We start from the raw sequence: 15,236 nt of genomic DNA on the forward strand, positions 1-15,236 counted from the left end.
TTGGACCAATGAGAGGTCTACACGCTAGGTATACAGTGTACGAACACACAGCAGACAACTGTTTAGTGGAATTTGGGCCGGAGACAGGAGTACAGGAAGCCGAACCTGAAACTTTTAAACAACAAATCTGCTCAATAAAACTATTGTGAATGATCTCATTAAACTGTTAAACCAAATTTACCTGCAGACATTGTAGTGCGGGAACCTAGAACTATGAAGAACTCTTTCATCTTTTTTCTCATTTTAGCCGTAGAGGTGTTTTGTAGGTAAGGACTAGAATTTGTTTTACTAAGGTTTATGAGAAGGATATAATGGATTTACCAAGGTTTAAGGGAAGGATATGATGGGTTTAATTCTAGACAACGATTTTGGACCGCCGGCCCCCCCCCCTTCCTAACTGTTTTGTACATGAACACTTGTTTTTCAGCAAAATTATTATTAGTTTTTATTATCTTAGGGTTAGGGTAGGTTAAGACAATTTCTGGGCCAGGCTAGGGGTCCGAGCGCTGCGGCTAAGACAGGCTAGGAATTTCATAATTTAAGTTTTATTAAAATATTAATCCGATCCTTACGACATGATTATTTACATCGTTAGCTGAATATATTTTATTGTTTCCTGGGGGCTTAGCACTCGGTTTGGCCGGGAAAACTACTGATCAAGGGGGGTCTGAGCCCAATTCCCCCCCCCCCGTATATTTACGAAGAGGGTGATGGGGCGGGGTTAGGGTAAAGAACCATTTTAACTTGAAATATTTGAAGTTCTTAACTCTCTGGATTAAAATCGTTTCAATTTTACTGTTAGCCCTGTAGCCCCCCTCCCACATTATTTGCATTTTAAATTTTTTTTATTTTGACTATTGTTTTCAGTCGCGACTTCTATGGTATCCTTGGAGTTGGGCGCAAAGCGTCAACAAATGAAATCAAGAAAGCGTACAGAAGAATGGCAAAGGAAATGCATCCAGATAAAAATAGAGATGACCCGAACGCAAATGAAAAGTTCCAAGACCTCTCGGCCGCATATGAAACTCTCTCAGACCCTGACCGCCGTAAAATTTATGACCGAGGTGGCGAAGAAGCGTTGGCAAAGGATGACCGTAATGGTGGTGGCGGTGATCCCTTCTCCAGCTTCTTTGGCGGCGGTGGAAGTCCGTTCGGCGATTTTTTCGGATTCGACGGCGGTAACGGCGGAGAGAGAGAAATCCCCAAAGGAGCAAATATTGTCATAGATCTCTGGGTTTCACTGGAGGAACTTTATTTAGGAAATTTTGTCGAGGTAAAGGGTTTAAAAATATGATTTATGTTCACAAAATATTTAATTTTTAATAACTACAACATAATCTCAAGGGATCAAATTTACTCAATAGCGAGAGGTAGTTGAACTGTTGCTTGTACATCAAGTTTAACTAATTCCCTTGAGCTTGAACTGGCGCTCTCATTAAATGTGGTCCAGGGCATATATTTTCAAAACTCAAATGTTTTCTAGATGACTAATAAAAACCCAACGGACTGTTTTTTGGTGGGTGCATATAAAAAACCAGTGCTTAGGATCCATTCAAATTTGATCCGGATCCGTGATCCGCACTGAAAAAATATTGATCCGGATCATGATCCAGGTCATTTCTTTAAGATTTACTTAATTTTTTTAACAAAAAATAACTTAAAAATTTTTTTTCGCTAGTTTTTGTCCTAAACTTTATGAACCATTCAGAAATGCGGAAATTTTTATAATCTCAATTTTTTTTTCAAAAGTTCAGATTTGGTTTTTAGGAGTAAAAAAAAAGTTTTTTTTTACCCTTTGGATCCGGATCCAGGAAGCCAAAAATCTTGTGGATCCAACGTCTCCCGGATCCTACGCACTGAAAAAACGACAATTTTATTTTCAATTTCCACTGTTTTCTAACTGACGCCAAATATTGTTATTATCAAAGTATTTTTGTTGAAGCCAAAAAAAATATTTTAATACCATTCTTAAAAGTTCGGTTTTTATAGTTGACGCAAAAACTCCATTTTTGATATCTAAATGTACTTATAGTTGACGCACAACAAACCTGTTGCTAAGCCTGCAAAGGGTACCCGGAAGTGTAACTGCAGACAGGAAATGGTGACAAGGTAATAATCTAAATAAATAAATTCTGACAAAATCATAAATTAATACTTTGTTACCCTTAAATAATTAAAAAATTTATCTTATAAAATGTCGCTATGTACATATTTAGCTTGGTAACCCATCGATACCCAGGTTACTAAAAGTTACTCCTGCACGAATGATTTTACTGGGAAACTGAATTTTCCCTATTTAAGTTGACCTACTCAGCTTAGAATCAAAACCAAACTAAGAACATTCCCGTCGGTCTCCCGAGTTCCCCAATCAAAATTCGAGGCAAATCGGTGCAGGGTTCCTAAGTTATGATTGGAAAAACGGACAAACAAACAGAGATAACAAATTTAATTATATAGATATATATATATATGTAGGGTTTGAAATTTTCTCAATAAAACAATTGAAACAATTGCAAATTATCAAATCCTTATCGAAATTTCTAAAGTAACTTGAGAACTAAGATGACAATCAGTCAAACGTTGTATGGTTTTGCTATTCTATATTTGTATCAAATGCGAGTTTGCGGACGAGATTGAGACAAGAAATAAAAATTATCATATCAAATTTAATCACACTGTTAAATCCTTTTATCTTTATTCATCATTTTTTTTATAGCTTATTGGCTAATATATCTGCTAATTATTACACTGCACCTGTAAAATATTTTCATCCCTTCAATACAGAATATAATAATTAGACATAGAAGACGACTTCTTATATTTTATTTGATCGCATCTTATAAAATAATCTTAAAGATTATTGTTGTGAGTAATTAACTTTCAAGTCATCGTTCAATCTTTTGAATAAAATATGAAAATAGAATTTAATAACAAATTACAAATTTCCTTCTTAATATAATAATTTCGGAATAATTTAATTTTTCAGATCTCTTGGTCCTGGCAGGTTCCAGATGACCCAACAGCAAGTTTGCGACGATTGTCCTAATATCAAGTAAGTTTTTTACGTTCCAAATTAGTTTAGGAAGGGTAGGTTAAGTTCCTTATAAATAGTTGACAAGGAGGTTTTGTTCCTAATCAATTGTTGAACGGTATTTTAGTTCCTTATCAGTACTTGACGGATTGGTTAGGTTCTTAATCAGTGGAGAAAAGGTAGTTTAGGTTCCTAATTAATAAATTAAGGGTAGGTTGGGTTCTTCATCAGTGGATGTGGGTAGGTTGGGTTCCTAATTAATAAATTATGGGTAGGTTAGGTTCCTAATCAATAAATTAAGGGTAGTTTAGGTTCCTAATCAATAAATTAAGGATAGGTTGGGTTCTTCATCAGTGGATAAGGTTAGGTTAGGTTTCTAATCCATAGATAAGGGTAGGTTAGGTTCCTTATCAATGGTTCACGGATAGGTTAGGTTTCTAAACAGTAAATTATGGGTAGGCTAGGTTCCTAATCAATGGTTTATGGTTGATTGGTAGGTTAGGTTCTTAATCAGTGGAGAAGGGTAGGTAAGGTTACTATTCAATTGTTGATGAATAGGTTAGGTTTCTTATCAGTGAATTATGGATAGGTTAGGTTCCTAATTAATGGTTGACGGAAAGGTTAGATTCATAATCAATAAGTTAAGGGTAGATTAGGTTCATAATCAATGGTTGATTGGTAGGTTAGGTTTCTTATCAGTGAATGAAGGGTAGGTTAGCTTCATAATCAATGATTGACTGGTAGATGAGTTCCTAATCAGTGATTGACTGGTAGGTTAGGTTCCTAATGAATGGTTTCTAAACCGAATTAACATGCTAATCTTTTCTTTGAAGTTCAATTTTTTTCAAGTATTCTTCGAATTTGTATTTATCTCTGAACACTGTTTTGGTTTCCCTTTAAATTTATTTGTTTTACCATCCCAGAAGTTTAACGTGCAATAATAAATTCCTGAAAAGCTGCAGCTAATGTCAACGTAAATTAATGAAAATTAATGTCATGATTACTTGCATGTTTAAAATTAACTCTTTTTAAATTGATATTTACGTATTGGAAGTCAATTTTTATAATTGTTAAATATCTTATTCATTTATGAAATGGAATGCCATGATTACTTGCGTGTAAACAATTAAAAAAACTCTTTTTGATTTGATATTTACGTATTGGAAATCAATTTTTATAATGTTAAATCCCCTATCATTAATAATTAATTAAATATTGTACAAAATCAAATGGCAAATTACCTGGTTTAAAATGTATTATTGATTTATTTATCAAGTTCAACCGACTGGAAAATTTAAATAAATTGTAAAGAATTCTCTTGGAATTCATTTCCGTCTTGTTCCATTTGGTTCGGAAATTAGGCTAAACGGACCGGGTTTAATTTATCCTGGAATAAAACTTCTCTTGTTTGTAGATTCGTGAACGAAGAGCATCACCTGGAGGTGGAGGTGGAGCCGGGTATGATGGACGGGATGCAGCATAAATTCGTCTCCGAGGGGGAACCTCATATGGACGGAGAACCCGGAGATTTAATCCTGGAGATCCGAACCTATCCGCATAAAAAGTTTGAGAGAAGGGGAGACGATCTCTACACCAACGTAACTATCAGTCTGGTGGACGCCCTGCGAGGTTTCGAGATGGACATCGAGCATCTGGACGGGCACAAGGTCCACGTGAGCAGGGAGAAGGTCACGTGGCCCGGAGCTAGAATTAGGAAGAAGGGAGAAGGAATGCCGAACTATGAGAATAATAATCTGTTTGGAACTCTGTACATCACCTTCGATATAGAGTTTCCTAAGGGTGAACTAGATTCTGCAGATAAGGAGAGGATTGCTGAGATATTAAAGCAGGGAACCATTAATAGTGTTTATAATGGGATAGGAGGAACCAAGAGCTGAGGACACTACTATGTGATATTGTTCCTTCACACCTTTAGATCAAGTTGGTCCCGAGCCTTGACAGAACATTTTGAAGATTCAGGCTCCTGGCTCAGTCATGGTGAATTCTCATCATACCTTGTGATAATATGTATAAACACTGTTTAGTTGTTATAAATCTTTTTACTGTAATTAATTTTTTAATTTTGATCGTTGATCGTTCTAAGAATTTCGACAAATCTTAGCCATGATACCATCCTCGAAGAAGAAAATGGGCAAGTTTGAAAATCGCACGAAATCAGTTACTAATCAATTTTTTATATTTTACTAATATTTAAAGTTAGGGAAAGCCGATATACACCTCTGCCTCTTTAGGAAAAGTAAATTCAACCTATATGAACCATAAAGTCTGAACGCGTCAACCTTGTTGCACCGGCTAGTCTTTTCCATATAGTCCATAGAGCTAGGTACAGTGCAGACCGGAAAGGTTGACCCGGCTCGGAAATTCAAATGTACTACGGCTGCCCGTGTCTTGGCCAAGTGCTGTGGCTGGGACCAGCTGTAGGCCAGATTAGGCACAGAACTTATTCATAATGATATATCTTGTGCTTAAGACTCGAGCTCGAAAACTGTTTCTTAAAAAGGGGGTGGGGAAGGATGAGGATTGAGATGAGAAGAGGATGAGAATTAAGATGAGAAGAGGATGAGTATAAAGAGAGGATGAGGATCGAGATGAGAAGAGGATGAGTGGTGGTGTGTAGAGCTGAAACCTGTTACTGGAGGTTGGGAAGGAATATTCTCTCCAGGTAGTCTCTATATAGAGTCTACCCCTTCAGTCTTCAGTATATTACTCAACACGGAACATGGTTTAGAAATATACTAGCACTCAGGATTGTTTAACTTATCACAAAGCTCAGCAATTACTTACCTATGTGACGAATCAAAACCCTCGATTTGGACTGAAAGCTTCGGGTTTTCAGTATTTTTGATAATATTAATAAATGAATATTGGGAGGTACAAACCATTAGGATACATAAGGGATAAGTGTTTGTTTTAAGAGATGTACGTGGAAGGAAAACATGATGTAGGCAACTTGAATCATAAACAAATCTGGGGGCTTCTGTTGCAACTTATTATAGCTTTGCAATGTCGTTTATCTTTAAGAATTATGTAAAATCAAATAAACGAAGTTTGAAGTATAAAAGTTGAATAGCATCAGGTTGCAACGATATAAGTTATGCCTAATTTAATTAAAACAACTGTGAGTAGGTGTATTAAATACAAAGAGAACAATTTCAAAAACGAGTGGTTTAAAAAATATGAACACTGAGGTCAGTATCTGCCAATTTGACCTCCAAGGGGTCATTTTGGAGGTCAAATGATATCAATGGAGCACCCAAATCGTCTCGGGTACCGGAATAGGGGTTAATCCAAATGGTGAAACTATTTTTATGTCTCTGCACTATTGACCTTTTTAACCTGAAAGTGGTCATTTAGAGGCAGGGAATAAGAATAAAGGGAAGGGAAATGGCGCTGGTCTTGCTTGAGAACTCCAGTCGCACTGCTTTGCAGACGAGTTCGTTATAACACACGCAGACTCTTTTGGTGCAGACACACAACATGACTAGAGTCAAGGAAATTATTATAATTAAGCTTGAATAACGAGTAGTTCATTGTAAACTCTAATAAAATTATATTCTTTGCATGAAAATTTGGCTTATAGTGTTGACTTAGACTTATAAATAATATATTACAATGTATATTAAACTTATTTTTAAGTAAACAATTAACAATAAACAAATGTACTCTCCTTAACTGTGCTACAGTACACGCCTTCGGTTCGGTAATACTTACACACACTCTTTTGGTACAGGCACACATGACGTTTCCGCCCCCTGGGCACGGAAGTAGAAAAATTCCACAATTTGACAAGTGTCAAAGTTACTGTATTAGTTGTGATTAGTTTAAGATTGGGATTTTTTTCAGAATTGATGAAAAAGTTTTATTAAAAGCTCTCAAATAAACATGGGAATTAAAGGACGACATTAATATCTTCTTTGATCCATGCGGCATGGACCCAAGTATTGCAGTATTCCAGCTTAAACATCTAATATAGAAAACGCCTGTTCTTGAGATTTTTAAAATGTGGACTATCGTTTTTGTACCTTTGATATTGACGAGAAATATTACAAAATTTTTCAAAATTCCAATTTATTGATTAAATAAAAATTGTCTTAATATTAAATATCTTTTTCAATTTTTAAGACACAAGAACGGTAGACCACTCTATGAAGAAAGCATAAGACTTTTTACACTATCTTAGTCATGCAATAAATATCAGAAATCAAAGACGCTCAATTCCCATTTTTATTGGGACACCCTGTATAACGAGAAACATTTAAAAAGGAATGAATTCGCCATGGGTACCGTTAGAAGCCCCATCAAAATAACTACACCATTTTTGGCCTATTTAACTCCCTAATTTCTTAAACCTATCTTAAAAATTAATCAATAAAAAATTCAGACATAAAAATGGATTTTACAGTCAAAATATTCATGATTAAGGTAATGATTTTTTCGTAATTTCAGATTTACAAAACATGTTTTATTATTTTTTGCCCAGGTGGGTTAGATAAAAAAGTTTTGTTGATAAGGCGAGCTTTAGATTATACCAACTGATTTCAAAAAGAAAATTGAAAAAAATCATGATTTAGTACTAAGCGCGGGTAAACGGTGGGATTCTATGAGCCAATGACTATGAATTACTTTATAAACCTGGGCAACACCAGGCACTTCAGCCAGTGATAAACAGGGTAAAATAATGTTCAGTATTTTGAATATGTTTTACTATAATTATTAGTGTTCTTGTTTTTATTTTTAAACCCCTCCTGTTAAATTCAGTCTAAATCTTTTACATTGCAAGTTTGTAAACTTTGCTCTGCTCTTCCAGTGACCAGAAATTCTTCTAAATTCTTTCTTTGTCCGTTCAAGTTTCTTCCTTTTCGTTCAAGTGCCCTTGTTGTCCGTTCAAGTTTCCTTGTTGTCCGTTCAAGTTTCCTTGTTGTACGTTCAAATTTCCTTGTTGTCCGTTCAAGTTTCCTTGTTGTCCGTTCAAGTTTGCTTGTTGTCCGGTCAAGTTTCCTTGTTGTCCGTTCAAGTTTACTTGTTATCCGTTCAAGTTTCCTTGTTGTACGTTCAAGTTTCCTTGTTGTAGGTTCAAGTTTACTTTTTGTCTGTTCAAGTTTACTTTTTGTCCATTCAAGTTTCCTTCTTGTCTGTTCCAGTGTCCTTGTTGTCTTTAAACTTGCTTCTTGTCCGTTCAAGTTTCCTTGTTGTCCGTTCAAGTTTACTTTTTGTCCGTTCAAGTTTACTTTTTGTCCGTTCAAGTTTACTTGTTGTACGTTCAAGTGTCCTTGTTGTCCGTTCGATTTTTTCCTTGTCCGTTCAAGTTTCCTTCTTTTTCTTAAAAGTTTTTATTTACGTTCTAGTGTTATCCTTTTCCANAAGTTTTTATTTACCTTCTAGTGTTATCCTTTTCCATTCAAGTCTCCTTGTTGCCCTTTCAAGTTTCCTTTATGCGTTCAAGTTTCTTCTTGTCTCATTAAGTTTCCTTTTTGTCCGTTCAAGTTTCCTTCTTATCTGCTGGTGTCGTGTCCGTTCAATTTTCTTCTTTTCCATGCAAGTTTCATTCTTGTCCGTTTAAGTTTCTTCTTGCCCGATTAAGTTTCTTCTTGTTCATTCAAATTTCCTTCTTATCTGCAGGTTTCGTGCCCATTCAACTTTATTATTCAAGTTTCATTATTCTCCGTTCAATTTTCGTTCTTGTCTGTTCAAGTTTCATTCTTGTCCGTTCAAGTTTTTTCTTGTCACCTTAAGTTTCTTCTTGTCCGTTCAAGTTTCAGTCTTGTCCGTTAAAGGTTCTCCTTGTCCGTTCAAGTTTTTTCTTGTCCGTTAAAGTTACTTTGTTGTACATTAATTTTCACTCATAGTCAAAAAGTGTCGGTATTTTTCCATTTTTGCCCGATCAAGTTTACTTTTTATGCGTCCAAGTTTCCTGTTGGCCGTTCAAGTTCTACTCGAGTCCAATCAACATTCTTCTTGTCCTTCCTTTTTGTCTGTTTAAGTTACTTTTTGTCCGTTCAAGTTTTTTCTTATCAATTTAAGTTTACTTATTATCTGCTTAAGTTTTTTCATTATTCTTGTTCGTTCACGTTTCTCTTAATTTGGATGAATATGGGAGGGGGTCCCATATATTTTTTCAATAGCCCTAGGATAATCTGTGTCAAATCTATAGAAATATCTAGGTATAATTACGATTAGCCTTGTAATAGTTATTATTGTTGTAATATGTAAGGTTTCCTTGTTTTCTAGCAGATCTCATAAAGAGTGTTATAAGGTGCGTAGGAGTAAGGGTTAGTGGCTAGCTTGTAAACCCTCCTGGAGAAGCAGGGTTTTATTTTTTTCTCTTTAAAACCATCTTGCTCATCCTTCTCCTAGGAGTATCTATTATCTATTATGCAGCTGCCAGAACCCTACCCATCTCTTGTAAACCATCTTGCTCATCCTACTCCTAGGGGTAGGTTTTAGTTGCTCTCTTTTAAACATTTCGATTATCCTCCTCCTAGGAGTAAGGTTCAGTTGCTGCCTTTATATCCATCTTTCTCTTCCTTTACAAAGGAGTAGGATTTATTTGCTCTTTTTCGAACCATCTTTCTCATCCTTCTTCTAGGAGTAGGGTTTATTTGCTCTCTTTTAACCCATCTTGCTCAGGATCCTTCTCCTAGGAGTAGGTTTTAGTTGCTCTCTTTTAAACCACCTTGCTCATCCTTCTCTTAGGAGTAGGGTTTATTTGCTCTCTTTCAAACCATCTTGCTCATCCTTCTCCTAGGAGTAGGGTTTAATTGCTCTTTTTCAAACCATCTTGCTCATCCTTCTCCTAGGAGTAGGTTTAGTTGCTCTTTTTCAAACCATCTTGCTCATCCTTCTCTTAGGAGTAGGGTTTAGCTGCTCCCTTTCAAACCATCTTGCTCATCCTTCTCCAAGGAGTAGGATTTAGTTGCTCTTTTTCAAACCATCTTGCTCATCCTTCTCTTAGGAGTAGGGTTTAGTTGCTCCCTTTCAAACCATCTTGCTCATCCTTCTCCAAGGAGTTGGATTTATTTGCTCTTTTTCAAACCATCTTGCTCATCCTTCTCCTAGGAGTAGGGATTAGTTGCTCTTTTTCAAGCCATCTTGCTCATCCTTCTCCTAGGAGTAGGATTTAGTTAGAAATTTTTCTTTTCAAAGATTTTCCTTAAAAGATACCAGTTCTATAATTCATAAAAAAATCTTTAAAAATCAGAAGAAGACCTAGGCCTAGGTCAAGCCTTTTTACTAAGTTCTAAAATTTCAATAGTTTTGTGCAAGAAAATTGCAAAAGTATTGGAATACGTTAATCTTTTCTTCGTAACCAACATTGGAGAATGAGAAGATTGAAAAATTATGAAAAAAAGACTATACAGTATACATATATAAAAATATGAATATTATTCGCATCAATTACCATCTCTATCTATCTATCATTCTACCTATCCATGCTGGTTTCATTCCCCTGATAATCCGTAGTTTACCAGGATAAATTGTAAATCTTGCGAAATAAATAATTCATGGCTCAGAGAGGAAAAGAATAAAATAAAAGTCTTGGAAATAAGATAAACTGTTAGTAATAATAATAAAAGAAAATGAAAGAAGTAAAGAGAGTTAGAATAAGAATTAAAGTGAATTGTCAAAAATTAAAAAGATGAATTTAAATAAAAAGAATATGATTTATTGAGAAGAAGAAGATCGAGAATGAGAAAACCAAGAATGAGTATGAAGAGAGGATGATAAGAGGTATATGAGAGGACCAGAAATGATGATGACTAAAAATATAGGAAATGGATTGAGATGAGAAGAGGGTGAGGATGAGGATGAGTAGACAGAGAGGATGAGGATGAGTATAAAGAAAGGATGAGTTTGAAAATTGGATGAGGATTGCAATGGTAAGTGGATGCGGATGAGTGTAAAGAGAGGATGAGGATTGAGATGAGAAGAGGATGAGGAAGAGGATGAGTAAAAAAGAGAATGAAGATTGAGATGAGAAATGGATTAGAATGAGTACAAAGAGAGGATGACGATTGAGATCAGAAGAGGATGAGGATGAGTATGAAGAGTGGAAGAGGTTAAGTAAAAAGAGAGGATGAAGATTGAGATGAGAAAAGGATTAGAATGAGTATAAAGAGAGGATGAGGATTGAGATGAGAAGAGGAGAGTATAAAGAGAGGATGAGGATTGAGATGAGAAGAGGATGAGGAAGAGGTTAAGTAAAAAGAGAGGATGAAGATTGAGATGAGAAAAGGATTAGAATGAGTATAAAGAGAGGATGAGGATTGAGATGAGAAGAGGATGAGAATTAAGATGAGAAGAGGATGAGTATAAAGAGAGGATGAGGATCGAGATGAGAAGAGGATGAGTGGTGGTGTGTAGAGCTGAAACCTGTTACTGGAGGTTGGGAAGGAATATTCTCTCCAGGTAGTCTCTATATAGAGTCTACCCCTTCAGTCTTCAGTATATTACTCAACACGGAACATGGTTTAGAAATATACTAGCACTCAGGATTGTTTAACTTATCACAAAGCTCAGCAATTACTTACCTATGTGACGAATCAAAACCCTCGATTTGGACTGAAAGCTTCGGGTTTTCAGTATTTTTGATAATATTAATAAATGAATATTGGGAGGTACAAACCATTAGGATACATAAGGGATAAGTGTTTGTTTTAAGAGATGTACGTGGAAGGAAAACATGAGAATATGGAATTAAAGTAAGTAAATATAGATGAACATTGGAAAGAGGGAAACATATTGAAAAAGTATTAAGTTTTATCAAAATTAACATTGGAATCATCTAGTAGGTTATGTTATATCTAGAAATATCGCATTTAGGTAATATTTCTTTGGATGTTAAGATGAAGTTCAACGGTAATGTGGAAGTTAAAAGGAAGTGCAAAGGTAATATGGGAGTCAAGAGGAAGTTAAATGGTAATATGGAAGTTAAGAGGAAGTGTAGTGATAATATGGAAGTTAAGAGGAAGTAAAATAGTAATATGGAAGTTAAAATGAAGTGCAAAGGAAATATGGGAGTTAAAAGGGAGTGCAATGGTAATATGGTAGGAATTAAGAGGAAATGCAATGATACTATGGAAGTTAAGGGGAAGTGCAATGATAATGTGGAAGTTAAGAGGAAGTAAAATAGTGATATGGAAGTTAAAATGAAGTGCTAAGGTAATATGGGAGTTAAGAGGAAGTACAATGGTAATATGGAAGTTAAGAGGAAGTAAGATAGTAATATGGGAGTTAAAAGGAAGTGCAATGGTAATATGGGAGTTAGGAGGAAGTGCAATGGTAATATGTAAGTTAAAAGGAAGTGCAATGGTAATATGGGAGTTAGGAGGAAGTGCAATGGTAATATGTGAGTTAAAAGGAAGTGCAACGGTAATATGGGAGTTAAAAGAAAGTGCAATGGTAATATGGGAGGAGTTAAGAGGTTTTTAGAAAAACTTTGAAGAGTAATGTTAAAATAGGAGGAAAGTAAATTTATGTTGTAATGGGAAGAACACTATGTATTAATATTATCATGGATGGGTGGTAAAGCAGAATACTAAATGTGAATAAAAAGCCAGGGGCCGGGTGGGGTAGGTTTATGTGTGAAATGTGAGTGTATATTTACTGACACACATTTTGAGGATTTTATTATCTGTTTCATATTCATTACAACATACTTTAAACGACGATTATTTGGCCTCTGGTTGTGTCTCTGCTCTCAATGCTTCAGGGGTTCCACTTGGGAGAGACACTTAGCCACACCCAGCAACCAAAAAATTATCGTCTAAAGTAAAAAATATTATTAAATATCAACTTTATATGAATGCATCGAATTAAATTCGAAAATAATAGATTATAATATCTGAATGGTTTGTTTTAAATTAAATTGAATTATTTAAGATCTCAATAAAAGATTGCAAATCCTTGGTATAATTAGTCATGTGTAAGATTAGGAGCAATCACCATTAAGTTCGATTCGACGTTGGCCTATACCCCCTTTCATTTTTCGCGAACACTCCCTTTAAAGATGAATAAAAATAGAACGGAACATCTCATTAATCACCTTGACACACTTTATACTAGAAAACCTTTTCTTTAAAGTTTACATTTTTACTTTTCACATAAACTGTTGGAGTATACACATAGTGATGGGTGAGAACTGAGTATAAATATCTGCGTTAGTTTTCATAACTTTTTTAGTAGGGTTATTGTTTTTTTTTGCATAGTATATAAAGATATAAAATAAGTAAAAAAATTAGCAAAGGAAATGAGTCTTTGACACAAACTCTGATTTTCTAATCTCTATATCTTTTCAACACAATATCGTAGATCTCAGACATTTCAAACTATGAATTCTTCTAGATCAAAAAACCTAAGTTTGAAATATCAAAGGTTTTCAAGTTTAAAAGATATAGAGATGGGAAAATCCGAGTTTGTGGCAAAGACTCAATTCCTTTCCGTAAAACAATGTATTTCATTTTATAAAAATAAATTTAAGATAAAAGGGATTTGCGAAAAATTATTATTGAAAGCCTCAAAGTATTTACTGTTTGAAAAATCCTAAATGTTACATTCAATAATAACAAATTTGTTTTGATAAAATCTGGAATAGTTCTTCCATAGTCCGAATTTAATGTATTTGAGCCGCGTCTTAAATCCACCAAAAACCGGTTTCAATTAAGCGCCGGCTTAAATCTTGAAACATTGAATACAACTATATTTGAGCCGCGTCTAGAATTCTTTAATTTCGGCCTCATGACATAATACATATAATACATATACATAGCTAGAGGCCAAATTAAAAGAATTTAAGTCGTGGCTTAAATTCAAGCTGCGGCTCAAATATTGTTGGTTCCACAAAAATTGTATTCAATTTTTCAAGATCTAAGCCGGCGCTCAATTGAAACCGGTTTTTAGCAGATTTAAGCCGTGGCTCAAATTCATAAAATTCGGACATAGATCTACTAAATGTTTCTGATCTAATAGGTTAGACACATTCTTTTCAATGTTTAAAACTATTATTTTGCTTTTGAAGTTTCGGAAATCCTCTAATGGGTTTTAGCTCTTTTTCCCGATATTATACCCCCACCCCCACCCCATCGACCTTGGCTAGAAAATTTGAATAATATTATCTGGATCTGAATCTCCGGAGATTTAAATATTAAACAATAAACATGGATCCTAGAAGGTTAATAGTTACATACAGAACAGCCAGGTTCAGACTAGACTATAGGGTTTCAAGTCAGTTGGGGAAATCACATTCCTTTCGTAGAAAAACAATTCGAGTTAATCTGTTTCGCGAAAAAAGGCAAAAATATTTACAAAGTGAAAAATTCCGAATATTTTTTGCTTCCTTTCGCAAAAGTTATCGTTTTCTGGAAACACTAGTTGAGACTAAAATGACGACCGAAAAAAAAATCTGATGATTGAAGCAAGCCGATTAGGACACAAGAACAAGGTCAAATTATGCCTAATTACTGATGCGAGTTTGCGACCTCGTAGCTCTTGTATAGCTTTAGTTTTAAGCACAAATATGAGGAAATCAAATATATCAGGTTCATGTTGTTAAACTTAAAACATTTTAGTTTTTCTCAAAAGCCATCGAAGAAGAGTATTTTTCTTATATCTTATATCTTCGTGGGTGCTTCGCGCCCATCTTCCATTTCAATTGTGAACATTTTTCTCTTTGTCTACATTGTAAAAAAAAACCAAAAAATCGTGGATTCTATCAAAAATTTCTGTGAATTTTTAAAATTTATTGACAATCGAATTTTGTTGGGGACTAATTTTTGAAATTTTGATTATTCATAAACCTTCCCTGAAAACAAAGAAGCAGACACACAGACAGACAAGCAAAGTATATATATATATATATATATGAAAACATATAAGATTTCGGTATTTAGTGCAATTATAACTCCACCTTGTAATCTGGTAACTTGCAAAGCTTTTTTAGAGTTTTTGGGTTGTATTGAATACCTTTCGTGTCATTATTAAGGCAGTTCTGGACCTCCTTCAGCCATATTTTTTTGCGTGTAGGCTGATCAGTTTCATAGGTAAAGATTAAGAGCATTTACTCAGAGCAGGGTTGACCAAATCCGATAATATTTTAACCATGGAGTACTTCCATCCTGTAGGCATCTTGAAATTAATATTTTAACCATGTAGTACTTCCATCCTGGAGGCATCTTGAAATTAATATTTT

General features: G+C 34.8%; 1 protein-coding gene across 1 annotated transcript; it reads left to right on the top strand.

Moving 5' to 3' along the window:
• Nucleotides 1-47: 47 nt before the first annotated feature.
• On the top strand, nt 48-5,100 carry LOC111706348 (dnaJ homolog shv). The gene is made up of 5 exons (XM_023479204.1): nt 48-266; nt 868-1,273; nt 2,033-2,109; nt 2,987-3,052; nt 4,446-5,100. Exons 1-5 carry the CDS (start codon nt 214-216, stop codon nt 4,927-4,929), a joined length of 1,086 nt encoding a protein of 361 aa, XP_023334972.1. The 5' UTR covers nt 48-213; the 3' UTR covers nt 4,930-5,100.
• Nucleotides 5,101-15,236: the final 10,136 nt, after the last annotated feature.

This window comes from Eurytemora carolleeae, unplaced genomic scaffold (assembly GCF_000591075.1).
Source record: "Eurytemora carolleeae unplaced genomic scaffold, Eaff_2.0 scaffold721, whole genome shotgun sequence".
Classification (NCBI taxonomy): Eukaryota; Metazoa; Arthropoda; class Copepoda; order Calanoida; family Temoridae; genus Eurytemora; species Eurytemora carolleeae.

Bases quoted from the DNA above. Each gene is read 5' to 3' on its own strand.
- LOC111706348 (XM_023479204.1), top strand. From the start codon at position 214: ATGAAGAACTCTTTCATCTTTTTTCTCATTTTAGCCGTAGAGGTGTTT. The intron at 2,110-2,986 runs GTAATAATCTAA...TTAATTTTTCAG, and splicing joins AGACAGGAAATGGTGACAAG to ATCTCTTGGTCCTGGCAGGT. The intron at 3,053-4,445 runs GTAAGTTTTTTA...TCTTGTTTGTAG, and splicing joins GACGATTGTCCTAATATCAA to ATTCGTGAACGAAGAGCATC.